This window comes from Blastomyces gilchristii (genome assembly GCF_000003855.2).
Source record: "Blastomyces gilchristii SLH14081 genomic scaffold supercont1.7, whole genome shotgun sequence".
Classification (NCBI taxonomy): domain Eukaryota; kingdom Fungi; phylum Ascomycota; class Eurotiomycetes; order Onygenales; family Ajellomycetaceae; genus Blastomyces; species Blastomyces gilchristii.
In genome coordinates this window covers 776,406-803,700 of record NW_003101676.1, presented here as the reverse complement: position 1 = coordinate 803,700, position 27,295 = coordinate 776,406, and the positions used below count along the sequence as shown (strand labels likewise).

General features: G+C 45.0%; 9 protein-coding genes across 13 annotated transcripts; 3 read left to right on the top strand and 6 right to left on the bottom strand.

Moving 5' to 3' along the window:
- Positions 1–306: 306 nt before the first annotated feature.
- On the top strand, positions 307–6,190 carry BDBG_04153 (WD repeat protein). Of its 3 annotated transcripts, none has more exons than XM_031721557.1 (5): positions 320–558; positions 1,281–1,341; positions 1,441–2,757; positions 3,406–3,707; positions 3,765–6,139. In XM_031721557.1, the coding sequence occupies exons 3-5, from the start codon at positions 1,677–1,679 to the stop codon at positions 4,953–4,955; spliced, it is 2,574 nt and encodes an 857-aa protein (XP_031578157.1). In that variant the 5' UTR covers positions 320–558; positions 1,281–1,341; positions 1,441–1,676; the 3' UTR covers positions 4,956–6,139. The 3 variants fall into 3 exon arrangements, with proteins under 3 accessions (XP_002625284.1, XP_031578157.1, XP_031578158.1); XM_031721558.1 differs by having other exon boundaries at positions 516–554; positions 3,765–6,190; XM_002625238.2 differs by lacking the exon at positions 1,281–1,341 and having other exon boundaries at positions 307–558; positions 3,765–6,101.
- BDBG_04152 (poly(ADP)-ribose polymerase PARP) lies at positions 5,975–9,750 on the bottom strand. Its single transcript, XM_031721556.1, has 7 exons — positions 9,223–9,750; positions 8,989–9,102; positions 8,729–8,867; positions 8,337–8,629; positions 7,419–8,267; positions 7,265–7,347; positions 5,975–7,175 (listed from the first exon to the last, which is right to left on the bottom strand). The coding sequence occupies exons 1-7, from the start codon at positions 9,290–9,292 to the stop codon at positions 6,600–6,602; spliced, it is 2,124 nt and encodes a 707-aa protein (XP_031578156.1). The 5' UTR covers positions 9,293–9,750; the 3' UTR covers positions 5,975–6,599.
- On the bottom strand, positions 9,750–13,217 carry BDBG_04151. Of its 2 annotated transcripts, XM_031721555.1 has the most exons (3): positions 13,125–13,217; positions 12,331–13,042; positions 9,807–12,268 (listed from the first exon to the last, which is right to left on the bottom strand). In XM_031721555.1, the coding sequence occupies exons 2-3, from the start codon at positions 12,358–12,360 to the stop codon at positions 10,475–10,477; spliced, it is 1,824 nt and encodes a 607-aa protein (XP_031578155.1). In that variant the 5' UTR covers positions 12,361–13,042; positions 13,125–13,217; the 3' UTR covers positions 9,807–10,474. The 2 variants fall into 2 exon arrangements, with proteins under 2 accessions (XP_002625282.1, XP_031578155.1); XM_002625236.2 differs by having other exon boundaries at positions 9,750–13,217.
- A 517-nt stretch (positions 13,218–13,734) lies between these two features.
- Positions 13,735–14,917, bottom strand: BDBG_04150 (uncharacterized protein). Its single transcript, XM_002625235.2, has 2 exons — positions 14,419–14,917; positions 13,735–14,328 (listed from the first exon to the last, which is right to left on the bottom strand). The coding sequence occupies exons 1-2, from the start codon at positions 14,693–14,695 to the stop codon at positions 14,054–14,056; spliced, it is 552 nt and encodes a 183-aa protein (XP_002625281.1). The 5' UTR covers positions 14,696–14,917; the 3' UTR covers positions 13,735–14,053.
- On the top strand, positions 13,967–16,277 carry BDBG_04149. Of its 2 annotated transcripts, none has more exons than XM_031721554.1 (3): positions 13,967–15,323; positions 15,434–15,569; positions 15,656–16,277. In XM_031721554.1, exons 1-3 carry the CDS (start codon positions 15,131–15,133, stop codon positions 15,783–15,785), a joined length of 459 nt encoding a protein of 152 aa, XP_031578154.1. In that variant the 5' UTR covers positions 13,967–15,130; the 3' UTR covers positions 15,786–16,277. The 2 variants fall into 2 exon arrangements, with proteins under 2 accessions (XP_031578154.1, XP_002625280.2); XM_002625234.2 differs by having other exon boundaries at positions 15,428–15,569.
- On the bottom strand, positions 16,187–17,271 carry BDBG_04148 (uncharacterized protein). Its single transcript, XM_002625233.2, has 3 exons — positions 17,248–17,271; positions 16,859–17,134; positions 16,187–16,765 (listed from the first exon to the last, which is right to left on the bottom strand). The coding sequence occupies exons 2-3, from the start codon at positions 16,949–16,951 to the stop codon at positions 16,421–16,423; spliced, it is 438 nt and encodes a 145-aa protein (XP_002625279.1). The 5' UTR covers positions 16,952–17,134; positions 17,248–17,271; the 3' UTR covers positions 16,187–16,420.
- BDBG_04147 (uncharacterized protein) lies at positions 17,160–19,486 on the bottom strand. Its single transcript, XM_031721553.1, has one exon. The coding sequence runs from the start codon at positions 19,000–19,002 to the stop codon at positions 18,340–18,342; it is 663 nt and encodes a 220-aa protein (XP_031578153.1). The 5' UTR covers positions 19,003–19,486; the 3' UTR covers positions 17,160–18,339.
- On the top strand, positions 19,149–22,563 carry BDBG_04146 (parasitic phase-specific protein PSP-1). The gene is made up of 2 exons (XM_031721552.1): positions 19,149–20,827; positions 20,901–22,563. Exons 1-2 carry the CDS (start codon positions 20,537–20,539, stop codon positions 21,585–21,587), a joined length of 978 nt encoding a protein of 325 aa, XP_031578152.1. The 5' UTR covers positions 19,149–20,536; the 3' UTR covers positions 21,588–22,563.
- A 2,605-nt stretch (positions 22,564–25,168) lies between these two features.
- Positions 25,169–26,193, bottom strand: BDBG_04145 (inositol oxygenase; the record flags this gene model as incomplete). Its single annotated transcript, XM_002625230.1, has 2 exons — positions 25,169–25,225; positions 25,315–26,193. 2 exons carry the CDS (start codon positions 26,191–26,193, stop codon positions 25,169–25,171), a joined length of 936 nt encoding a protein of 311 aa, XP_002625276.1.
- Positions 26,194–27,295: the final 1,102 nt, after the last annotated feature.

Here is a 27,295-nt window from a genome sequence, read left to right as displayed (position 1 = left end):
TGCCTCTATTTATTTTTTATGTTTTTTCTCCCTCTTTTTCTCAAGGTTAAAACGAGCAAAGACCAAGTTAGAGTAGTATAGAAGAGACATAAGTAGTTAACTTTGATATAAGCAGCATTTGCCCAATGTGATCCAATCGCAAAACTAGGTTCCAGGCCCAACCGGGGCTAAACCGAATGCAGCACATTTCCCCGAGCCCCGACCGTGCCCCGTGCCTTCGGGATTCCACGCGGGTAACTTAACTAACACTGAACTTAACTAAATAGACTTACTAATTCGACGGTCACTGACTGGAGGTAAAGTTAACGGGCAACTTCAACCTCGACACCGTCTAACTACTTCTTGTCTACTTCTTCTCTGCTTCTTCTCTCCGCCAACAACAACACACACGTAAACAACAACTCCCCATCCCCAACACGCCTCTGCGCGCTGTTCATTTCTTGCCTTCTCCTCCCCTCTCCTCTCCTCTTCTCTTCTTTTCTCTTTTTGGAGAACGTCCCTTAAGCTCTTCTGCTGTTCACCCCCGCTTTTCCTCTTCTGTGAACTAGAACTATGTGAGTGAGTATATTCTAGCATCCTGCTTGCAAAATGATGTGCACTCTCTCCTCTCTTCCCTGCAGATCAGTGGCAGTTTCAGTATCTACATTGTTATATCTTTCTCTATGGATTGCTTCTGCTTGATTTGCTTTAGAATATTGGGTTTCTGCAACTGTCTTTTCTGAAACCACTGCTTGTAATGTCAAGATTACTTGCAAGAGACATGCTAGAGAAGCTGTTCACTCACATCCATGCTCTTTTCTCTGAAGCTCATTCTTGCAGGTATCTACTCTTGAAATATATCTGTTCCATGCTGAATAATGCACTGTTTGTTTCCTTCTTATGTTATTTCTTTTATTTGACAGAACTGTTTAGCTCTGTGTGAAGATTCATCACTTTGAATATCTGTGATATGACTATACAACACTTTTATAGAGTTCTTTATGTGTGTCTTCATCAATCTTTTGCAGCAAAACAGAATCATGGTATGAAACATCTGATATTCTTTGATTTTCTCTATGATTCTTCAATTTCCTGATTTTTCTACTTCTGTTGTGTGTTTTTTTCTTTTTCATCTTTCATTAATTATTCATTCAGTATCAAGTTTTTGCATCTGCTGCTTACACATTCTTTTCAAGTCTGCATATGAGATCTTTTTCTTGTTTATTTGCTTCATTTGACAAATTATCAGTTGTCACAGTCAATTTGATTCATTAATTTGTTAACATATACTTGTGTTCTAGAGTGCATCTCTATATTCTGTCTTAACTGATACTGAAAACTGCAACTTGCAAACTGAGTTCTGTGAGTTTATTTCTATGATACAATTGAAAAGAAGTGCAGAGATATGATACACTTTCAGAGTAAACTTGTTATATGAGATACTGATTTATTTTTCTACAGATATTTGATTCATTTATATCTCTACTGAGACATACATACACACACACACGCACACACACATATACATATACATATGCACACACACTCGCGCACACACACACATAATGAGAATTAAATCTCTCTGGTGAAACTCTTTGCAGTGATTCTTCAGTTTCAGTTGAACAATCATAATATTCAACAAAAGTGACACAGTTTATGATCAAACAAACTCTCCTCTGGTCTAGGCTACTGCTGTGATGACTGACCCATCTCTGCCGGACGGCAACAAACAAGAGAACCCATCCAACCGATCAACAAGTATGGATCAACAGGAAGCTCATTCTAACCCGGATCGGGGTTCGTTGCCGGGTGAAGTCCAAGGTGAAATGGCAGCTTTCTCACCAGATGGTGACTCCGGAAGTTTGGACGGCCCTGTTTCCTTATCTAGCCTACCTCATAGCTTGAATTCCCCTCTCAGACCGACGGACCACGACACTCACGAAGTTTCCTATAGCTTAGATCAAGCGTTGTCCTCTCCTTTTGCCCCCCAGCAAGGGCCCCAACAAGCCACTTCTGATTCCCAAACTTCAGGTTCTCAGCCGGATCAGCTTTCTACTTCTAGCCAAACACCCCCTCTATTAGATTCATTTTCTCCGCCTGCTGGCATCGAAAATGAGACTGCAGATGATATATTTCCTGTTTCTAGCGTTACTAATGCTGCGGGTCAACCGATTTTCAGTTTGCAAATTGGCACGGCATCCTTCTTCACAGAGGAAGGCGACTCGATGGTCTCTGCTTCCATTACTCATCTCACCAACGGGAGTACCGGCCCAATATACCCAGAAGACTTTCCTCACGCTTTAGAAAGCACTGATGATGATGAAATGGATTCCCTCAGCGGCGACCAAGACTTGCATTATGATTACGGTTATTATGACGACGAGGAGAACCCGGCTTTCCGCAGTAACCTCATTGAGGAGTCTGAACTATCCCGTTTCTCCGATGACAGATTGCCCGGGGTGTCTTCTGCTTTGGGCAGCACAGGAAGTGTGTACGATGACTCTTGTTCGGAAAACGATACCGAGAAATTTTACATAACCGACGATGAATTATCCTGGTGTGATCCTACTGAATACAACAACACACGGTCTCCCCTTGGCAACGATTTACACGATAGCGGATCTCATCAAGACCAGCTTCCAACCTTTGCTACCGGTGGACATTCTCAACCTCTATCGTTTACGACCTTCGACAATATTAACGGCTCAAATTTTACCTTTAATCCTGAGGTGGATGATGACGATAACCTCGATTTAGGAGCGTTTACACAACCAGAAAGTATGAATTTACATTTTATTAGCCCGCCTTCTACATTGTTTCTTCCGGTAAATCTACAGGCTCTTGGAAAGGCCCAACGAATCATCCATCGTGCATTTGATCACACGAAATCTTTTGAATATTCATCTGGACCCTCTGTCAACCAGCCACGAGAACTTTACCCCAATGCTGACAGCATCATGTTGCAAGCCGTGTCAAATTTCTTTTCTCAATTTTCCATTCTTGCAACCCCCTCTAAAGGAATTTTCTTATTTCGTGGTACCCATAACGCGCTTTTCGTCAATGACACTACAATCACTTTCCTTTCTGGCCTTGAGATGACGGACACCTTCTTGAAGTCTCATGATCATACCCAAGATTCTCCACACTTTGTGTTCTGTCAATCTCTTCCCTGGCCAAGGATTTCAGCCTGTCCTCAAGTCACTCCACCCAATCAGAGAATGACTGCAGTTACACCCCCTGGTGGCCTTTTAACTGAGGATCAGTACACTTACATACATGGCCCTTCCGAACAGTCAATATACTTTGTCCCTCCATCATTGGTTTTAAAATATTTCAATTCCCATATTGCCAGCGTGCTTCTTGCTGCGCCTCTCGCTCCATGCGAAGGCCATACATACACACTTGCTGACGGTCTTGAATTTCCAGCTTTCGAAAAGAACCTTTCAATCGATATGTTCATTAAGCAATGGCTTATTCGATCCAAAATACCGCCCCAGCAGCTTGCACTGAAGGATCGACCTCATGTTCCAATATCGGATGCAGCTGCGAACGCCTCGTATTGGCCACGACCCCAAAGGATAACGCGCCCCGAAAACCACCAATTCAAGGCCTACGATATTCAGAAAATTCCTTGGCAGAAAAAGATGAATGTCCGGAGGTCGGATGCCAGGATCCTTCGCGATAGCTGGTACAAGGGTTACCGGAATTTGGTGTTCGATCCACATGGGGTAAATTTCAATATCGCTTCGCTCTTGTTTGGGAAAAATGACTAAGCTATGATTTAGTATTCGAAGCGGCTACCACAGACAGAGGAATTCTTCAAGGCAAAAACCATGTATACCAAATATAAAGCGTCAATGTCGCATTTTCAGCTGCGTAATCTTATGTCCGTGACATCGTCGAATACGGTGCAATATGCCCATCGGTCAAAGATTTACTCTGTAACCCCGTTTCACAAACAAAAGAATTGCCTAATTGATCTCTCTCATACTTCCAAGTCCGCGACTTTCTTTGAGCCAGTGAGAATTTCGATTATGAAAGCCAAGCACGGCGTAACTATAGTTGGGGGGTTCTGTGGCGAATATGCGATGAGAGGCGACGTGACTGATCACAGTACTGTGGATGGTTATATCACTAAAAGCCAGAACGGAATCACAAATCATATCGATATTGCTAAGCATCGAACGAGTCGTAGCCCTCAGGCAATTATCGCGTCGAATGATCAATATCTTCGAGTCCTCGACTGTGAGACCAACAAAGTTGTCCAGCGCCACAAGTTTGCTCGGGCAATTAACTGCACCGACACATCACTAGATGGCCGATTGCGTGTTATAGTCGGCGATGCGAGGGAGGCGTGGATAATCGATAGCGAATGTGGGAAACCGGTTCAACCACTATCCGGCCATCAAGATTTTGGATTCGCATGCGCTTGGTCACCTGATATGCTTCACGTTGCAACTAGTAATCAGGATGGAACAGTCAACATCTGGGATGCTCGTATGTGGCGAATACTTCAATTCATTGAGTCTGATGTAGCGGGGTACCGGTCGTTGCGATATTCTCCTGTCGGAGGTGGCCCACGCACTCTTCTCATGTGCGAACCAGCCGACCGCATCGCAATAGTCAACGCGCAAACATACCAAACTCGTCAAGTACATGATTTCTTTGGCGAAATTGGCGGAGCTGACTACACTCCTGATGGCGGCCGGATCTGGGTCGCTAATATGGATTATGCATTTGGCGGATTGATGGAATTCGATCGATGCCAGTGGGGTCAGGAGTTTGGCATCGGGCGAACGAGGAAGCGACATATAGAGGAGCGCCTTGATACTTACTACCCCGATTTGCCTAACGAATGGCTTCCCGAAGCGGATTTGGATGACGACGAAAGATGTGTGCTCGGACCTGGAGAGAGAAAGTTACGCTACAGGCGCTTGATGAGCAACCGAGAACATGCCGACCTCCTTCGCCTATGATTACACAGCCTTTTCTAAAGCATGTTTCTTTGCATAGTTTTGCGTGCTTTCTTCCCCATTGATCGTGGTATTCATTCATTCATTTCTTGCTTATTGCCTGTATAGCCCCGCTTGTAGTGCGTTGCAGGCGCGCGATCCTTTCCCCCCTTCTCTTTTCTTTCCCTTCCTCGCGAGTACATTGACAGAATTGCCTTTTATTCCTGGATCACTACTCTTTTTTGCTCTACTCCGGTCTCATAGGGTTCATCTATTGGAGTAATTCAGGCTTGGTAATCATCACCAATTTCCTGCATTGCCTTTAAAATTTCTCCTTTTCTCCCCACTTTTTTTCTGTTTTCCTGCCTTCACTTTTTTTCACGCATATGGTGTTATGTTGGAGTAAAACCCCGGTTTGGGAAAATTATGATTGGCATTTTTTATTTTCAATCTATTTGTGCATTTGTATTTCCTCCTCCTTGTTGTTTCTTATTTCGAGTTAATTGGTTGAGGTGGCCACCGGACCCTGTTCCAGGCGTATGGTGGTGACTCGAGATACCTGGAAACTGATTTCTTTCTTTTCTTTTCTTTTCTTTTTTGTTTTTGTCTTCCTGGACTGTTAAGAGAGATGGATAAATAAAAAAGGCGCAGGCCAAGATTACGGCGAATTGGTGTATGGAAAAAGGCATGGTTGGGAATACTGGGTATGGATTTGGGAATTTTGTTTGAGTAATTAACAAAGCACATTCCCTTCCTCTTTGCTTTTTTTTTTTACTTTTTGCTTTTTGTTTTTGACGTTAATTCTCATGCTGTCGCTTCTTTGCTTTATTTTCTTTCCTTTTTATTTGTCTATCTCCTTTCTTCTTTCAAACGTCTTTTGCAATTTATTTTATCCGCATATGGTTCCTACATTTTTTCCCCTTTCTCTCTGAAGCAGGGCGTTATTGTGAGTGCAAATGAGAGACCAAGTTAGTAATTGGGCAGTTGGGAAAGATGGTTTAATACGGTTTTAAGAGCAGTTTCATGATAGCAGGAGTGATGGCATGGGCGTGATCTGCGTTGATGTTTGTTTTGCTAGCTTTTGAAAACTTAGTTAAAATCAAACATCTTGTTTCATTAACTGAGTATCTGAGGACTGAGAATGGCTGATGCAATCCCCCCTCCCCTTCCCCTTCTTTTTCAGCGGATGAGGAGTTTATCGTAAATGGCTCAATCGGAATTGATAACACTACAATTGTACAGCACATCAGGGAAAGCAGGTGAAAGAATTAGTTAGGTGGAGGAGCGCCAGATGATTAGCTCGCCACTTGAGTGTCCTCGATGGTAGCAGATGACACATCTCTACCTTCTTACTCCGTATCTAAGGAATGTGTATCTATGTTTTAAAATGTCAGCAGTAAAAACTATAAAGGGTTCAGTGACATTGGCTTGCAGAAATACATCGAAGTTATCAAGGGACAAGAGAGTTTGAGAAATTAAAAAGCGAGAAAAGGTAGTAACGGTTTCAAACAAAGCATATACTCCTACAACCCCTGACGTTGAATGTCGCACTTGGCATTCCTTGATCGTCTCTAGACTCCCACCCTCCACCATTCCCCTGTCTCCCGTGGACAGCCCTCATATCCCTCCTCGCCAGTAAATACGTCAATCTCATACAAAGATCGATCCTCAAGACATGTGCACGTATAGCAAGTACTTAACCTGAATCTGGGCTACATCGTAAACGATATACTCGTTATACAGCAACCAAGCATCCGTAAGATCCAGCGTCTTCGGCGGTGAGGAAAGATCCGGCATAAGAACCCCCTTCAGATTCTCGCTCACACAACCCGCATCTTTCCATCCCCGCGGTACCGTCAGGCCTTTGCCCAGCGTCGACAGGCATCCCTGCTTCTTCGCGTTCTCGCCCGCATCGTAGTCGCTGTTGACAAGTTCTAGCATCGGGTTGCCCAACTCGACATCGCACAACATCAGCACACCGATTCTGTCGCTGCTGTGCGCGCAGCAGTAGTTGGCAGATTTGCTGGAGATGTCGGCGAAGTAAACCCCCTTGCCGAACATGTAGCCTGTTACTGGGGCTTCGGGCGGTGCGATTCTTAGACCTTGGCTGAGGATGCCTCCGTAGTTAGTGCTGCGGGAACCGTGCCAGAGGAGACGACGGTTGCTGTTTGGTAAGTTTGCGAATGGAGAGCTTTCGAAGCGCTGCTTTTCACCACGGCGTTCGACGCGGAAAATATGTTTCAGCTAATAATTTGTTAGTTTCGGGATATTTTTTTTTTTTGAAGGGGGGATTCATCCTCTCTGGGGATTGGGACTTAAGAGGGAGACTTTACATTGTAGCTGATATAGTGACTCTTGCCATGAGACTTCACGAGGTAGTTTTCTAATTCCTTGTATTCGGTTGTAGCTGACTCCACTGAATGATCAAACGAATTGTTAGCACTGTGACCCTGGAAGGGAAGTAAGAAACGGTCTTCGAGTACGCACGTGGTGTCATTTCCTCCAGCCCAAGGCCTGCAAATTGAACATCGAGAGGATGAAGACCAGTTTTGGACATCTTGGCACCCTTCAGGATCTCGTTGGCGATCTCCATATCGGTCAAAGTTTCGAGAAGTTCGACTTCACGCTTGATAAGGTCAAGAGTGCCGATAACAGGAGGTCGACGACGTCCGAAATCGTGAGGAATGAGGGTAAAATATTGGTTACTCAGATCCTCCGTGAGCTGCCCATACGGCTGACCATAGTTTTGCATGGCAAGTGATGGGTTTGCAACTAATTCTGAAAGATTCTTCAGAACCTCAAACCCCGCCATGAGAATCCGTTTGCTTAACTTTCCTAATGGTAGTTTATTTGCGTCGTATGACATGCTAGCCATGGTTGAGAGCATGTGCCTCTGGTTAAAGATAAGACTAACAAACTCCTGAACGGGCTGCGACAATGTGCATTCAGGCATCTTCACATCTTCCTCGACTTCCTTCTTAGCTTTCTTTTCACTTTTGCCGTTGTCTTCTGAATCGTCCTCATAATTCCTTTCAAGATAGGTATATTTTCCAGCTCTTGGGCTACTGAGTCGGTTACTCCAGGAAAGGCCAGTCTTGCTGCTGAATTTCTTGGCAAACACATCATGCGCTTGGTCTAGAGTCAGTCCGGGGAACTCAGCTTTTTGTCCAATTTCGCCAACTCGACCCCACCGCGTCCACGTCGTATATTTCCCAGAAGTTTCGTTTACTAGCAGCTGAATGAGATAAAATTTGTTGTTGTTGTTCCTGGCATTGGTTTGGTTCAATGCTGCGTCATAAATGACTCCATTCTTTTCAATAAATACCTCATGAGTTGCTAAGTGGAACGTCAGTCTACCTATTTCATGAAGCATGGGTGCACGTCCTGGATTAGAATGGTACTTACAGCAGTATGGTGAAAATTCATCAACTGGAACCTTTAACGTTGGAGATGCCTGCTTGGAATCCTTTTTCTTCTTCGCTGGGGGTTCGTCCTGGGACTTGGGTCTGGTGGCATTATCCTCCTCCTCCTCATCATCATCATCCGCCGGTATAGGACGTTTGGCCTTTGAGCTGGCTGCTGATTTCTTGCCTTTGGAAGGTGCTGCGTTTGCGGCTGGCACATCATTCTCATCATCGTCCTGGCTAACAGTGGTGGAACCATTAGACTGCTGTTTGGTTCTGGATAATCTCAGAGGCCTGCCATTGGTGGCTGGCACATCATTCTTATCATCGTCCTGGATACCATTGGTCGTGGAACCATTAGACTGCTGTTTGGTTCTGGATGATCTCAGAGGCCTGCCATTGGTGGCTGGCGTCGGTGCTGGGGTTGTCAAGAGATAGGAAGATTCTGAAGCTGGTTTGCCATCTGCTGCTGAATCTAGAAGCCAGTTCCAGGACACAATTTTTATACTTTTGAGCGCAGCAGCTTGTTTACCTGATGTATCGTTAGCAACATGCAATGTACCAATTACCGCGTATAGGCTAAATCTTCCTAGACGTAGAACGACAACTGAAGGATTGGAAAGTAAATAAGAAAGGGGTTCAATTTTCCTTACACTTTAGCTTATTGTCATCTACGTCCTTTTGAGTGGTCACAAGATGTGTACATGTATCAATGACCTTTGCACTATAGGTGCCACCGCCAGACTCAATTTTGTCTATAAGAACGGCTATAGGCGACAGGTTAGCATGTTCAAGTGCAAAAGACCAGGTCACGATCGTTTCTTTCCGTTTTCTCTATTTCTGCATTGATTTATTTCATTTTGTTGCTCCGTTTTCAAATAACACACCTTGTTTATGCATTGGGAATGTGCCACTGAGGGCTATGATGTGGTCTTTGAAAGTGGTCGCCATTTTCATGAGGCTTACGAGACAATATAGGGAAACAAGATGGGCAGCAATTGAAACAAAATCCAACAGAGTCGTAGGAAGGGGTTATTTTAAAGAATGAATGGTTGTCTTCCACAGGGTCGCCCGATGGCCCTTTTAAACAACCCTTGAGGAATACCTTTGGGCAGTCTCTTCCTTTTTTTTGAGCTGGTGCTGGCTGTCATGTTTGGACGCTAGCACAGGCGGCAGCACCGCAGTGATTGGCTGCAGCAAACAAAGCCCCCCTGAGCTCTATCGGCGCTGGTGGCCGCACACTCCGAGGTCTCACACAGGGACAAAGCTACTGTGGCGCCCGCACATCAACTGGCTCCAACCAAGCAGGAGAGGAAGCTTCCACGGTTCCGGTTTCAGCACAGCAGTGGGTGGCGCCAAGGCAGGACTATCGAGAATCAATAATAATATTAATATTAAATGTTCTGCTGTTGTTGCAAACACGACCGACCAGAGTCGAGATGTTTTTCCAGTTACGTTACTATCTAGAGGCTGAAACGACAAGGCAACAACGCGCCGCGATTGGTTGAGCTTCACGTGATCTTCAGGGCCAATGTGGATCCACGTGATATCGCGCCGGGCAGAGCTCGATGTCTGCCTAAGGAAAAACCCACCACGACATCAAATAGTTCTAAACTATGGTTTCTATATTCAATCTTCTCTACGTCGTGGAAAGTAAAATCCATTCCCTCACCAGTTATCCTGAAATTGGTCCGTCATCCGGCGCTGTGGCCTGAAATTTTCTTCTTAGGCTTATCATATCTCACTATGTTCCTTGAACAAGATGACGCTGGAAAACCGGGGAAGCCTTCGGGCCTCTGTGACCACCAGAAAGACTTTTTGACTCCAATCATGCCTTCGATTCAACAGCTTTGATGGCGTCCTTACAACTGGAGAGAGAAAAAGCATACTTACACAGTAAACCTATATCGCTGAACTCAGGACTACTCTGAGAAGAGAAGACGCTCAGGAAACATAAATACATATATATGTACATACATATACACAAACAATCTGGCTCTAAATGAGAACAGTACGAGGAAGGTGAAAGCTCTGCCGAATAGAGATGTGCCGACTGCTACTTCTCCAAAGCAAAAAGACAGCGCTCAAACCACCAAACCGTTTCATCATATCCCCAGCAACTCTTCATTTCTACTAAGCCTAGCGCTTTTTTCTATTCCGGGGCTTCTTTCTCGTTTTTGGAGGAGTAGGAGACGTCGAAATTGAATGGAATTCCTCCTTGTCCTCATCCAAAGACCCCTCTTGTTGCGGCTGCTCTGTAGGTGTACCAAATTCAGCTTCGTCTGTGGATTCGGTTCCCCCACCAGATCGTTCCTCTACTATGGGCTCCGCACCTTTTAGGGATGCATCCTCGACTGTGTCCTCTTCTTTAGTCTGCATCTCTGTCAAATTTTTATCCGAGTCTTCCTCTGCGAATGTGCTTTCTTGTAATACGTCTTCCAACTGAATACCTTCCTTGGTGGACGATTCTTCTTGCTCTGCGCATTTTATTTCTTTGGTAATTGCAGGTTTCTTAAATGTATCTTGAATCGAATCACATTTATTCAAGGAGTCACCGTCTACACTTGATGCTCCCTCTCCAACGGAGCTAGGTTTCGTACCTTTGCCATCATCATTGCTGTTGCCATGTACTTCATCTTTATCAACATCCTCATATCTTTCAATTTGGGATTCTGCTTCTCTTTCTGATGTCCTAGAACTAGACCCGCTGACTAGCGAGATACGGGCAGTATTCCGAGGCGGCAACGGGGGAGGTATGGGTTTGGCAATGGTAACGAGGCGAGCACGGGTGAAAGTCGGGCTGGTAGGGCGAGCTTGGCTCGCGTCCCCAGGGAGAGATTGATCCTGGATAACGAGGGATCCTCGCGTTATGGAGGTGGTGTTTTCTTGCAAAGGCGTTGTGCATTGGGTTCTAGTGGAGTTATCCCTGTCCGAGATATGGAGATTATCTGAAGAAGACCGACTCGTCGATATTGGGACGGTTGGGGGTTGGTCGTCGATGAAATCATCTGTCTGGGTGGCTCTGTCAGCGCTTGCAGTGCTCTGGACGCTGGTCCGCCAACTCGCCCTTTGAGAACTCTCCATACTGAATCGCGACAAACGGTTATATAGCGGGCTCGTTGGGCTGGGCCGGAATTCAAACATGTCGTCACTGGGTATGCGGTTCGTTCCGGCTTCTCGAATTATAACGCCCTCCCTTTCTAGTGCTTTAACCCCAAACGGATCCGGGTCGTCAGGTGGGGGGACACCAAACAGATCGGTTTCGATATCAGCATCTCCGGGAGCTTCTCCCGGAGGAGGAAGCATTGTCTCATCCACATCTGCATCACCTTGAGCCGCCTTTATCGTCTCTATTAATGTTCCTATCGAGGCCGGTGGATTCTTTGCTTTGCCCGCCAAAATGTCAGCCACGCGGATTCGTTCACCATAGAAACGCTCGTTTTCATCGGTCCTCTCGATTACGATCGTCTCATCCATTTGAACTCCCGCATACACACCCCGACTCTTCAGATAGGTCCACACCGGAGCCCGTCGCTTGTGTACCTCAGATTCCACTGCACCTCCTATACCAAACGGACCAGCAACTGGACTGAGCTCCCCACCCAGCGTACGTCGTACCGCTTTGAAAGCCTCTAGCGCCTCGTAAGTATTTATGACAACCACACAATCGTAGATATCCACACCAGCCAGAAACCCAAGCCCAACAGTATGCATCATGATTCCTGAAGGAGGACTCCACTCTCCCGTTTCCTTTATCCTGGCGACAAGAATTCCACCACCTCCAGATCCACTGAACCAAAGGCCAGTTCTCATCGCAGTAAATATTGCCAAGCCCTTAGCCTGCTTGATAACAGCAGGAGGTATCTTTTTAACAACCCTTTGTTTCCCTTTTGGCTTGTCAATTACCTCCTTCTTGTTGTCCTGATCAGTATTCTTATATTCGTTAGCCCGATCTTCTGAGCTCGCACGCGAATCCGTTCCATTTGCCTCCTCACTCTCTTTGTTAATCTCCGCGTAGAACCCATCCTTACAAAAACTTCGCAATATTCGAGCCGCCTTATCACTTTCCTTATCTAGAGTCGTGGGCCAGAATGCCTCCGCACCGAGCTTGTTCGAGAGACGATTAACCGGCGGACCGGGCTGGTCAATGGTTTTGTAGGGCTTATCAAACCCGCGCTTCGGATACACTTTTGTCTTTTCCCATTTCCAGTTCGACATTGTACCATTTGTTTCTTGCCGATTGGGACCGGAACAGATGATAGAGGTGGAAAGATGGTTTGTTCGAAGAACCTCGACACAAATAAGGAAGCAAACGCTTTACGTAAGGCGAAACTTCGGGCGAAGGTTTCACGGTAAGTTGCGATGGGAGCGGCTCGGCAGTCCAGGAAGTTAATAAGTTGAACAAATCTGTACTTCGCATTGGGGATCTCGCAAAGGATAAGTAGAGCGGAAAAAGGTATGAGATGAGAAGAGAGTCGAGCGAATGAAATACAACTAACTGTTCATGCCCAGAAGAATGGAGGAGAGAACTGCGAACTATGAAACAGCCCCTCAATAAGGAAACACAATTGCCTTGCTAACAACTTCCGCAAGTACCTAATAGGTGGTGGGTAAAATTATATTATTTACGGTGTGAACGAAGGTTGGTTCACTGCTGGTGAGCTTGTATGAGAGAAACATCTCTTATCAATTTGTTTGCGGTCGAGACTTTTATACAAATTTCTTCAGGGTCAGCTTCAACCGCCTGCGGAGAGTTAAGAAAAAGAAAACATAGAATCATGACGCTGACTTAGGACTTCCAGGGACATGACTGCATCGCAAAAACATGCAATATGGACCACGAGTACTTCGGCCGGTTAGCTCTAGCCACCGCATCACCAGGAAGCGCTCGCTGATGGCGATCATCTATCTGGGGCCCAGATCTTATGTCATCACTAAAAGATAGATATTGCCAAGCCCTGCTAACCCCTATATGGCATACATTAGTCCCAAATAGTACACACTAGTATTAAATAGGAAATCAGGATCAATAGTGTCTAAGAAAAAAAGTTCCAATTTGTTAGTAACTCTGTTGATGTTTATCAATTCAATATTTTCAGTGCTACCAGAAGAGCAAGATAAATCAATGATCTTTTGATAAAATAATTTTTATTTTCATATCTCAGTGATGAGTATAGTGTCAGCTCAAAAAAGATCAGTTAAAAATAAACGCTATGATGTTTCTGAAATATTAAGATAGAATCATCTGCATCTCTTCTCTTATATTGAAAATCTTATACACCTTCAAGTATTAATATTATTAATATCAAAAATTCTTCATATGATCAGGCAGGCCGGTGGTAGTGACTCTAGAAATCTCTACAATCTTGTGAATATAGAGAGGCAAGACAGTCTCTATATCTTCAAATTATAATATCTCAATAAATATATATTATTTCACATAGTGAAGTTTCTGTGATATCATAAAATAAAGCTAGAGAGATAAAGAATCTAAATATATTAGTTTTATAACGATTGAAGAAGTATTTATATAGATGGTTGGTAATTAAAATGAAGGATGAGATAATCAGATCCATTGTTAGGGCTGATGAAGCCACGTGCGTGGATAAGAAGTTTACTACTGCCTATTTGATTGAATCGCGACAAGAAAAATCATTACATGCGAAATTTGAGCAAGACTCGAGTAGCCCAAAGCACCCAAGAGCACCATCATACTTGCTAGAATAACTCCGACACCTTCTCGGTCACTGACTGGTCGCCGTCAAGCCTATCCGCCTGCCGCCGAAGAATATCTGCCCTCAGTTTCGCAAACGCTCGCTGGATCCTCTTCTTTGACTCAGGGTCCTTCCCTATTGTCTTCCGGGCGGAATAAACGCCAGTGATAAGCCCCGATTCACCACCCACAAACAAGCCCCCAGCAGAAAACAATGCGAACATCGCCATGTCACCCAGCGTTGTGGGTCGGAGCATAGGGCTCAGATCAGGAACCGGCTCTGTTTAACAACAGGCACGAAGGGAAAACGTTAGTAAAAACTCCGCCTAACAAACCCCATATGTAAGATCATATTTTTCCGCACGCCTACCTAGCCGGCCGTTTGCAAACTGCACATGCGTGGGCTTCTCTGCAACCCGGAATGCAGTAAACATATCCATCCTCACTCGCCGGACGCGTAGCCCAAGGTACATTCCCAGTCCGATACCGATGATCGACCCAAGGGTAGTGTGCGTGGCAAGCTTTGACGCGGCGGAATTCAGTGTATCACGGTCCGATTGCTGGAGATTATGTTTCAAGTGTTCCCGCGCCAGATCGGCAAGCTCCCGGCGGGTCGTGCCGCGGAAGGCTGCGAGCGAATCGGGCATTATTGTTCTGGGTGTATATTTTTCCCGTTCAGCCTGATAAGCTATGTATATATATAACTGGGTTTAATCGGTCATTGGGAAGGAAATGCGGATTTTCGATCAATGCAACTATGGCGAACGGTTCATGATGGTTATTGCCTTTGACGAGGTTTGATAGTTTAGCTGTAGCTATATAAGCTTCTCGATCGATGACGTCATTGAGAAGTAGTTGAACTGGAGCTATTCTGACATCAGACCTGGTGGCTTCACAACAAACTGCTGCGAAGGAATTGCACTATAGGGATTATAGAGTTTGCAATTGCTCGTGGCGCTAGGTGGATAATTCACAAATGCAATGAATGCTGCCCGTAGGAACTTGGACAGCAAGTAACTTATGATATCATAAGATATGGCAGGCAGAACAGGCATGTATGCAAAAGCATAGCAATTAGGGCTATGGAATCAAACGATATCCCTTTCAAAACTCATCTCAACAGTCGCTATCATATCCTTACTGTACCACACAATATAGAATACCATCTGCCTTCAACAACGAAAAAAATGTCGCAAGAAGCATATCAAGCCGAAAGAGATCTGAACACCTACCAAGCAAAGACGGGGAGGGCCAAAGAGGGCGTTAGTGACACAAGTAAGTCCAAGGTATCTTATCCGCTCTTGATGCATTGATATTAGGGCAGGAGAGGGAAAAAACGAAAGAGAGAGAACAATCATCCGCTAACTCTAACAATCTAGCCGCAGAATCTGGCGTCGATGCCAGCGTAGAATACAAATTCCCCGGCTCTCAAGTGAAATACGGCCCTGGATCCACGGCAAGTGGGAGCGATCATCGCATAATTCCACCCGAAGAAGGAGGACGATATGATGACCGCGGACAGTGAGTTCTTAACTCCCAACTACCTCAAATTAATGGCTTTCGTTTTAAATACAAAAGAAGACTTACACCTGAGTGCTTGATCATAGTTTAACCAAGGGGGAGGACTTTCTTGGACAAGGGGGGTCAGAAGATACATTGAGAATGGAAACCGAGAGCAGATCTGGAGATCAGGATACGGCGACTGGGCGTATGCCGCTGAAACATTCACAGGAGTAGATGGTGCAGTATTGGTTTGTTTGGGGATCTTTTGAAACATATTAAGTGGGGTTTTTTTTCAGAGTTGATATGAAGACAAAGGTAGGCAGACAGCTTTGAACAGAATGGGCTGAAATTGCATGCAGCGCTTTATGCAATGCAAGTTTGATGTAATATGCTATTTGAAGAGGCCGGACACTTGAACATCTAAGCCAGGTCAAAAATATATTCAGGTGATGTGGAAATTCAGGTTTGATGTGTATTGACATTGTGAATGAGATATCAAAGGTGACCAGAGCGTGGGAATGCAACTTACGGGAGTTCGGTTCTTTTTCATCCTCTTTTTATCACTTAACTCCGAATTTGACGCAGCCTCTTACCTCCTATACTATTATATTTCCCTTCATGATCCATATTCACTTGTTTTAACACTTATTCATTCATTTAGGATCCCAAATAATGAGTTCATTTTTAGGCTAGTAGAAAAGTAGGGTTATAGTTAACATAGCCAAGCTTTAAAATCATCTTTCATCATCAGATTCAGTAATCTGCAAAGATCAAGCCACAGGCCTTCATCTTTTAGACGCGATCATTCCAGTATTCACGCTCACAATCAACTCCCTATTCACATCGATTCCCCTCTCTTTGAGTTCCTCCTACTCAAAATCCCGCCTCTGCTGCATCTCCTTCTCCTCCTCCACGTACTCCCTACTCGATGCACCCACTCCTTCCAACCCGGAACCGTGGTGTTTCCGATGGGCCTGGCCATCATGATGCAGTTGCGCTGAAGTCTCTCCCCAGACGGGTTGGCCAAGACCCCTATTCAGCTCCCGCGAGTCTGCACCCCCAAGTGCATCAACGGCCGAGGTACGTTCTTCCGGCGGCTGGCCGCCAGTGTGCGAAACAAATGTTCGATCCTCGGGAGCACTACCAGCAGGTAGAGTCTGTGCGTGAAATTCAGGCGCGTAGTCTGCGGGAGACACCTTTGTTCCCGGTTTATGCTAGATTTGATTCAAATCATAAGTATATTTTCAGCGCGCAAAATTCTTGTGAAGCGGGCATCTCTCTAAGAATCCAAAATATTCACCACTTACACCATGTGTCTCCATCGGGGGAGAACGCGGAGCTGACGGATGAAATTCACCCTTGGGATTGTTGATGGATTCTGAGCCGCGCGGTGCTGACATGATGTCTTCTATATACAACGAGGATAAGGCAGGGTTCTCAATTGTCAAAAGTAGGGTTTTAGTAGATTTGTTCTCAAGATATGAAAATGATTAACTGCTCAGAAGACGAAAGAGGTGTCCGTTTTGGTTGATATATGTTTATATAAGGACCTGCCAATCATTGAAGGTTGCCTTTCGAATGAACTTGGAAACTAAATCGATATGATATCACGGTTATGTCACATTTAGCTCTGGCTGGTGAGATGGTTCTACGAATCACAAACAACCAAATCCATGGGCTGTGGAATATCTCATACCTAGGTATATTGGTGGGAATTTCTGCCTCTCCTCACACAGCACTCAACAGAAGGTCTCCGGCAAGGAAACGGGTTTTCGGTATGTAGTTGCTATCATTGTTGCACTTTGCCTCTAACGACAATCAAGGCTGGCAAACCGCGCAGATATTTTCCTAGATGAACTTAGTCATTGATGATACGAAGGAATTGACCAAGTAGTGGAATTCAAGAACACCTTCAAATCTCAGCTGCAAGAGCTCACTTTTAGGTTCTCCCTCACAATTAGCAGTTAACCCCCTGGATTTGCAGGTGCTGGCAGCTCTTCAGTAAATAGGAGAATACTACAAAGTGCCGGGGTAGGGGAAGGATACGTCTGAGTCCGAATAAGAAAACAGGTGGAACGCGGATAGTTAGAGGTTGTGGCTTGTAGCCAGGGTAGACAATCCGATCTGTGTTAGATAACAGAATAACATGGAGCTGGAATAGGCCGCGCCGGAGTTGATAAACGGTGACAATTCAAGGGGGGAAAAGGCAAAAAAGGGGACTCAGTAAGATTGAAAGGAGTGTGAATGGTAATCCTCACTGCTTTGCACCGAAAACGATTACGGAACCAATAACTGTAAGCCCTGGAGCAATTGTATAGATATAATTATGCCCCTGCTATTGAAGCCCGGAGTGTCAGGTATCTGTGAACGAGGAGGCTTTTGCATTAGCTTATCAACGCCTAAATACCTCCTATCAGACGAATATCTAAGTGGAAAATTTTTGAAAGGGTGTGCATGTATTGCAGACGCTTGCTATCATGGGGCTATTGTTGAGCTGTCCTTGCGGTGAAGGGTTTATCCATGAAATTCTATGACCCTCTGTATGCTGTGCATTTTGAGAGCGAGTCCTAAAAGGTTGTAGCATCACATCTTGAAGGAATTAAAATGGCATACAGCATCTAGTATTATTATTCACATATGTTAAGATGCTGGGAATAACAATACCGCGGCGGCGCGGCGACGAAGGGAAGAATACAACAAGCCGTTAGGGACGGCTCGTTGTTCTCGTTGGGTCGAATTCAAGCGGTATTCGTTATTCGTGATAGTGTTCGCTTTTCTCAATTCGGTTTCACTTCTCTTGGATTATCTCGTAAATATCCCCCCCTGAATGCTTGGGCAGCGCATTTTGCGAAGAACCCGCCTCCCCCTCTGCCATCAGCCTTTTCACCCAGTCGACCCCAGAGTCCCACCAAATGTGACGCTGTGGCATCCCAACTAGCTGAAGGCTTTCGTGGTCCAAAGTCCCCGTCCCCAGATCCATGAGAGTCTCCGACCCCACCTCCTCAAAGGCTACAAAGGACACGTTGGTCCCGCATCTGGAGCAGAATGTGCGCCATACTGACTTGGAAGAAGCGTAATAAGTCAAATAAGTTTCCTTCGCTGTTTCGCTCGGGTGAACAAGCTGGTCACCGGTGATATCAATCCTTGCGTTGCTGGAATCGCTGCAGGGGCCAGATGAACCGCTTGCATCATCGCACCGGCGCAGTAATGAAAAGGCTATGAACTTTTGCGGGCATATGTTCCAAATCTGCACGGGCACCCCTGAAGCGCTTCTACAGTCGCTACAGTGGTCAAAGCATATCAGGGGGGCTTTAACGTCAGGTTGTTCCGGTGGGTGATTTGGGTTCAGAACCGGCCGTTCGTCGAACTTGGGGAATGAGACAGTATAACGAATCGCCTTGCAATGACACCCTCCATGGAGAGAAAAAGGTTCGTTAGGGATGGACGACATGGTGTTGATAACAATTTATTAGGTGGCTGTTTAGTTTAGATTTTGGACGAATTTGGCTGGGTTCTAATTATTAGTAAGGAACCCTGGACCTTGTCTTGATCTCTGATCGGCCAAAGGGGGAGTTGAGCCGTCGTCACTGGCTTTATTTTGAGTGCAAGGGAAGGGCACGTCCGAATACGATGCCCATTTTTATAAGAATACGTCGATACAAATTTCACCATTCATAATTAGTCAGGCGTGGAGAGTCAATGGACTCACAATCATCTGCAGGCGAGCTAATTTGCTTCATCCCTGAACGCTATCCCAAATGCTCTGATTGAAAGGCATCCTCTTTCTCAGAGGGATGGCTCGCTCGGAGGTTAGCATGAACATGTAACTACCGAGTTGAGTATTTACAATGCTATAGTAGCAATTCCCGCCGCCGAACAAGTGTTCATTAACCAGCAAGACCTAGAAAATCGGCACATCACAATTTCAACGAGTAACTACGTGCGTATCATTCGGTCTTGAAATCTAGACCACAAGAGTCATGACAACGCCGGTAAGGATCAGGAACAGTGCTGTTGGACAAGCCAGAACGGACCAGTGGCTCAGCGAGCTAGAATCGCTGTAGAATCACGCATGCGCCTCGTCCGATTAGAGTTATGTCCGTCGTGCTCAAAAGGATGCCGGCGGGGAATGTCGAACAGGCTGCAATATTTCCGACATACTTGGCGCTCTCTCCTGGCACGCACCGCTTGCTGCTTTGCTCGTTAATTTAACTAGTTCCAATCATTAGCTAACGACCAGTTAAATAATAAATACACGCTGTGTCGTTTTCGGATCGGGGGACCGAAGCCAGGCGCTACGCAGCGTAAATCAACTTTAACTCCTTGGCCCTTCAGCCCTCTCCCAGTTTTTACCACAACAGGAATAGGCTGCGGGTTCTTAGATCGGCCGGTAGCCCATCTCAGACGAATGAAAACCCTACCCTACGGACAGGCCTGATTGATGCTGACGACGTTTCTTGGTGGCTTAATTAGGCAGCGCAGATTCTCTGTTTTGTTTTGGAGCTTCTTCCTCGAGCCGTCTTACGTGCGAGTACGGAGTAAGTTACCTCAATCACAGAAAACACAAAATAATAAGTCCGATGTTAAAGTAGTTCCCCATGACGTTTCCCCTAGACGCTGATGTGAGCTTCCAATTGGCCCATCCACCTTGACAAGCACAGATGTCAAAGGCCCAAGTCTTTTGCTGCTATGCTCAACTTCGGAGAAATGAGAATCGGATTTGATACCTTGTATTTGTGGCAGATGCCCAAGGCCATGACAGGTCTCATCTTCCCACCTATTGCCTTAACTATTTAGACCAGGGGAGCAAACTGTGCCTTTGATATCAAATAGATAAATATCATGACTCTCCCTTGAGATGGGAAGTATCTTTTCACTACAAACAATCATCCTCCAGTCTTTCTCTTTCATAGTTCGGGAACTTATTTATTTTCTCGACATATTTTGTTCTTAACCTACATTTCCTCCCTCTCGATCATCAATCAATGTCTGCCTCCCTTCTGTCGGCGCTTGTCCGCCGTCAAGACTATATGACTGGAGACTCATGCACTTTCGAGATATGTGATATTGAAAATTCATACTATGGCTACCGCCCGACACGTTCGGCAAACATTGCTTTTGCTGTAATTTTCGGCGTCTCATTTCTTGCATATGTCGTACAAGCCTTCACTTCGAGGCGGTTTCTAGGATTTTCCATTGCAATGGCCCTTGGTACTCTGTGCGAGCTTATCGGATACATCGGTCGGATATTGATGTACGACAATCCATGGGCACAGGTACGTGAATGATTCAATATAAATATCTCTAGAGGGATGTTGCCCATGTTTGTTAACATTCCCCCAACCCTAGAATCCATTTATGGTCCAAATCTGCTGCCTGACAATTGGACCGGCCTTCCTCGCCGCCGGTATTTATTTCTGCCTCTCAAGAATCGTCACAACATTCGGCCGCGAAAATTCCCGGATCCCCGCAGTTTGGTATCCACGGATTTTCATTCCATGCGACATCCTCGCGCTGGCGCTTCAAGGCGCTGGAGGAGGGCTTGCTAGCTCCGCCGACCACGGAACTTCTGCGGCAGATGTCGGTACGAACCTTATGATTGCCGGTGTTGTCTGGCAGGTCGTCATTCTAGGCGTTTTCATCCTACTCGCTATGGATTTCGCTATCCGAACCGTGCTCCGCATGCAATCAATTGGCGTCGAAGCTCTAGACCCCAAGCATGCTATGCTCCGTTCGTCATTTGCCTTCCGTGGCTTCCTTACTGCCCTCTCGCTGGCTACTCTGTTCATCTTTACCCGATGTGTCTATCGAATTGCAGAGCTTTCGGGTGGTTGGGATGGACCGCTGCTCAAAGATGAACCCCTATTTATTGGCCTCGAAGGTGTTATGGTTGCTCTTGCTGTGTTGGTTCTTAACGCATTCCATCCAGGTCGGTGCTTTGGCACAGAAACTACTACTCACGGCGAGGAGCTAAAAGGCCATATATCCCAAGATGGGGACTCCACTCAAATGGAACTTATCGGGAGCAGACGATAGTAGCAAGTCGAGTACACTCGACTGACCTAATAAGTCACTCCTAAGGGGGCACATGGGGTTTATGTTAGCAACGGTCCATTTAATTTTGTTCGGCGTTTGCATACCAGTCTTTTTTTCTTCTCTTTTTTTCTCTTTTTTTCTTGTTTTATTTTTTTTTCCTTTTTTTCCCCCTTGGGCATGATGTCCATTGCATATCTATCTATCTCCTTTTGTCGACCTAGCGGGTTTCGAGATTCCCTATCATATTTCCAAAAATGTTTAATTCCTTGTTAAATTAATAGAACACCACGAATGTAAATATAATGAAAACTTTGGTACCTAATCCTCATCGGTGGAAGTCTTTGTTGAACACTTATAAGTGCATGCTCCGTCCTATTTAAATATTTCATTTTTAGTGATTCGGTCTAAAAATACCCTCATGTTCGTATGTAAGCCTAGGTTTATTATGAAGAACAATAGAAGAACAGGTCGTCTAGCAGCCACAAAGAAAACGAGATAGGAATTTGTGGCATTCTGCAGAAGTCAAGTTTCCATCCACCTGGAGCGAGCGAGTTGTAAATCTTTCCTCCTCTCCGACAGGATATCCCCAGTCCGCTGCAATTGCATTCTATCAACCGCTTTGCTAACATATGTCTGTCCCCGGTTTTGGGGTCAGCACCATGGCTACCCTCACCACAGTAGTGTTTCCTTCTCCGGAGTATGCAGCGCCGCATCGCCCCCTCATCACCACCTGATAGGCATCGTATTCCTAGTGCTCGCTGCCAGTGATGGTGTATGAGTCCCTTTGGCGCTACGAAATGCAAGCTCATAAAGCACGGGCACTCGATAAATCCCTTTTACAGGACGCGTCAACTATGTTCTCAACAGCGAACCAGACCATATCCATCCTAACCCGCTGAGCAATAGAGAAAACACCAGCTGTGTAGCTGAAGGAAAGAAAGGAAAAACTTCGTTTTTAGCCCTATTTTCGTGACGAGAGGGTTGAAAGTCATCGAATCGGCAAGGACAGACAAAACTATCAGCCACCCCTAGCAAAGTGGCGGGATCTCTGCATCTAACCCGTCCTAGAGTAGGTGTCTTCATCAATGTCCCTGCAAGATTGTTTATAAATCTCCAGGCGCTCTCTGGTTGTATTGAAAGTGAAATAAGGATCGGCTGCCGGGACTCGCTCATAAATGATCGATATCAAGAAACGCCCGCCACGGGGCGACGGAGCTTTCATTGTTAAACTATGATAACCCTCATAGCAATGTGTCCTTTTCATCTTTTAACACGGCAAAGCAAAACTGTTGTGAAGTATTCATGGAGTGGCCAGCTCAAATGTCGCTCACTGATTTCTTGGAGAGCTTTGAGGAAGCTTCTCATGCTGGGTCCTGTCACATCTCTCTAAGAGAATGAACAATATGCTATTTATTCTCAAGAGGGAGTGAGTAGATAACCAAAGATCCTTGTAGCAGATTTCATGTATTCTCTTTCAATTGTTCGCCCGCTATCAAAACGAGCAGATGTAGTTCTGGTTTTCCGGGAGCATGTTCCGATCCTCTTATCCTACTGTATCTGAATTGCTGAAATCCCCGCGCAGTGGTTGTATCATTTTCTCTTTGCTTCCCTTTCTTCTCTTGCATGTTGGAGGTTTGGCGGTTACGTAGTTACACCTAATTGGGTTAGTTAGAATTAATCGGCCCCGCGGGGCTTAAAGCGGGTCCAATTAAGCTTAAAACTTGGTTTAAACTCCAACTTTTTCTCAATTTCTTGTAACCTGCGCACCGCGTCCTCCTTTTGGGTTGACGATGAATAGTGGACCTCCCGGTGACTATTAACTACTCATAGGTATATTTCCTAGTAATATTCTATAGAATTATTTCGCACAGCGCCGAGGGCCCGATCTATGCCCCAAGCATCGTGTATAATATAGTAGAGGCTCATAGTTCGACAGAGAATTGATTCTAGCCCAGGGAGCATCTGGCTTGGGTCACCTTACCAGTTCCGAAAATGAACAATTAAAAGGAAGGCTGCGTATACCACTCCTTCACTATGGACATTGGATAAAACTGAGCACACAAGCAAACACTCTGAGTATCGCCAAAGCAATTCAATGAAAAATCACATAATTCCCTTTGTTCAAAAATATTTTATATAAAAACTTAAACGTTTGGAGCAACAGCGAAGGCGTTAAGGGGATCTGCGACATACTTAGTATCTACTTACCAAGGTACATACATACATACATGGACCTATAGGGGGAATACTTTGGCTTCAAAGATATTCTACAACAAAGTTTAGATCTTTCCGGGCTTTACTTTTCCACCAAAAACCGCAGGCTTGGAATCAGTATTGTTTAGGGTTTAGGCGAGTCAATTGTTGTCCCTAAACACCGAAAGAAGTGCAGTAGGCTAGGGAGGTTAAAGGTAAAAGCCCGAATATTTCAGTAACGAGAAACTCAGGAAGAGCAATTAAGGGTTTAAATACAGAAGAACAATGATTGTTGTTGTCGGGGGTGGATCTTCAGAAAAAATGCAATACGCTGCAGGTGCATCTTTTATTTTGTATTTTGGCGCAGGGGCAGGGAATAAAACAACCAATATCCATGTAAATGTGTGTTAACCTGGATTGTTCAAACTATATCTTGAGGAACAGCACCTTGATCACGATTGGCTTGTGAGGCTATTGAATGGAAATCAAATAAGGCTAGTATACTAAAAACAAACAAAGAATAAGTGGGCAAAAATATGCAATGTATTCACTGAAGGCTCTGGTAAACGCATGTCGTTAGCGTTCTTTTAAATTCCAAGGAATGGACTCTTGATATAGTAAAGTAACTAACACTACAACTTTTGTTAATATAATTAAATAAGTAAGGTCTGTTATGTCCGAGTAATAAATGGATACGAAAAAGCAAAAGAAACGGGGGAAAAAAGAAAGAAGACAAGAGATAAAGGAAAGTTAACGCGGGAATCAGTCACGTTCAGACTGGACAACCACTCAAAGTATGCAATATTAAATAGTGACAAGGACCAAGGACGAGAAAATGATATCGGGCGTGGCTTGTCACACAATCAACCACACTCTCGGAATAGTTGTTGCGCAATGTCAGTCGTGGAAAATGTAGGATGGGATGCCCTGAATGAACAAAAAAGAAAAGAAAAAAAAAAAAAAAAAAAGAAAAGAAAAAGAAAAAGAAAACGGATAACGGATAAAACGGAGGGGGAGCATTATTATTAAATCCAGGGCAACCTGGACATCAAGCCATTTAAGGCTAACTACACACGGGGATCGGGGAAAAAAGGGGGGGGAAAAGTAAAAAGTAAAAAAAGTAAAATATCTAACCCGACGCGCTGGATAGAATCACGCATGACAAACGGAATTAAAAAATAAAAAAATAAAAATAAAAAAAAACAATATTATTAAATGGGAAATTCGTGTTTGGGTAGAAGGGTGAAAAAATCAGGGTAAAAGAACCAATAGAATTAATAACTGCATGCATAATTTGATGTATGGCCCTGCCCTGTCTGCAGGAGGAGCCTAACCTAGGGTAGTCTCATGCATTAGCGCACTCAACAGTGTCAACTTCCAAGGTTCTTTCACCATTTCACAACGTGTTGCGGGAAAAATTCTTCGATGAGCTCGAGGTAGTAAGGCTGCAGGATTGGTGCAAAGTTAGTACTTTTCTAATTGATCACATTATTCTATTGATGGACCTGAAAAAAGAGACGGATAATTGACATACCTTTAGTTCTTCGATATTCGGAACGTCATCAGTCTTGCTGTATAGATCATACGGGTTGAAAGCCTTGACCGCCTCAAGCATGCGCTCGTCGTCGTCGTTCATCAGGTGCCTATATGCACCAGCCGTGTGCCAGGGATAAAACGAATGATAGCGAATCATGGCCAGTGCCTCCTTGGGGAGGGTCGACTGGGTCTTGACGACATTGTACAGATACTCGTCATGGCCCCAGGAAAGCATGACATTATCAAGGCCGCAGTTGGGGTAATATATGCCGAACTTGGTCCCGTATATTTGGTGCCCAAGATCAGGATTGTTTGCAAATGTCTCGGGATAGATAATTCGCTCGTCAAAGGCGCATCCAACTGGGAATGTATCTCCTACCACGTCCCATTGGCCTTCTGCGCCAAAGAAGAAGAGAAGCTTCCCTAGGTCATGAATCAAGCCAGTGAGTTGCATCCATCTTGGCTTTCCGTCGCGCCTGATGGCTTCAGCGGATTGGAGAAGATGGCCGATTTGGGAGAGGGAGGTGTCCGGATCTGACTCGTCGATCAAGGTATCGAGTTTCTCAATTGCTTCCCAAATTGTCATCTCAGCTCTGACTCTGGACCGGAACTCGTTACGGGCTTTCAGATTGTATGCAACCGTTTGCTTCTCGTGCTGCTCTCGATAGAAAGCCTTGACCCGTTCGCAGGCAGTCTCGTATTGCCGGAACTTGGACTTGTCCTTGTCTGCTCCAAATTTGGGCTGATCATAAGGGATGGATCCCTCGAGTTCTGCTTTCAAGACATTGACAATATCGATATCATCTGATGTCTTGTCGAGGGCACCGCCGTCGCGTGTCACATCAAACGTGACGTTGTCAATCCTTGCGGGAGCCATGTTAACGGAGGGAAGTTTGACTGAAAAAGGGAAGCAAGAGAGATAAGAAGTTGAATTTGCAAATTCTAGTATGCTATAGAGGGGCGGAGTGGAAAGAAATTTGTCAAGATGAAGTATTAAGGTTGTTAACGAGAAGAAACATTCTAGAGAAAGACGAGGTGTGGGCCTATATATACTTATGTACAGTACCTACCCTGGACAGTGTCTGGGCAGGTATATTGTGCAGAAGATAGAAAGCCACCAGCAGGAGGAACGAAGAACGAAGGTTGATTGACAGCAAATCACTATTGCAAACAACACAGTCTAGCAGGAAATCATGAAGTTAACGCAAGCTTAGAGAAGCAGCTGCCCTTCGTTGGGATACGATCATTTTGCACGCTTCATTGCAGTTAGACCCTGCATACGATCTAAATTAATTGCACTGTACGGAGTCGTACTGCCAACGAAACATATTGATATCGGGTAGTCCAAGGCAAAAGAAATAAAAATAAAACAAAAACAAAACGATCAACCAAAGCACGTTTACAAGTATGAAACCCGGAGGAAGGTAAACAAGAATAAGAACAATAAAGATAAAAAAAATAAAGGGATAGAGAGAGAGAGAGAGAAAACGAAAACCTTTGTTCGGCCAAACTTTGGTAAAGGCGTGCATATCCAAGGACGTTCTACCATAATTAAACGGTGTCAATAATCGAAACATGCATGGAAGACAGGAGAATTCTAGCGTGTCGAATAGTGAAGCGGGTAAAAGGCTCCATCTTCGGATCCACGCCGATCCCACGGGTAGCAACATGAGATGGCGAATTGGGCACCTTTGTTCTTCTGCAGGACTTTCGCACTAGAAACGACCGAAAGACCGCACGCATGCACCAACATTATTGGGCATGTTTACCGCCCTATTCTCCAAGTCTTTATCGATCTTATTACACATAGAAGCGGACATCAGTCGGCGACCATGCTCATATAACCCTCCCTCCCCATAACAACGCGCAATTTGAACCGTTTGCCTTGTGATGCGGCGGCAGGCGCAGCAAAAGAGCGGTAAGGCCGTTAATCGTGGCACATATGTATCCGGAGATTCATAATTCACAGCGAATAGGTT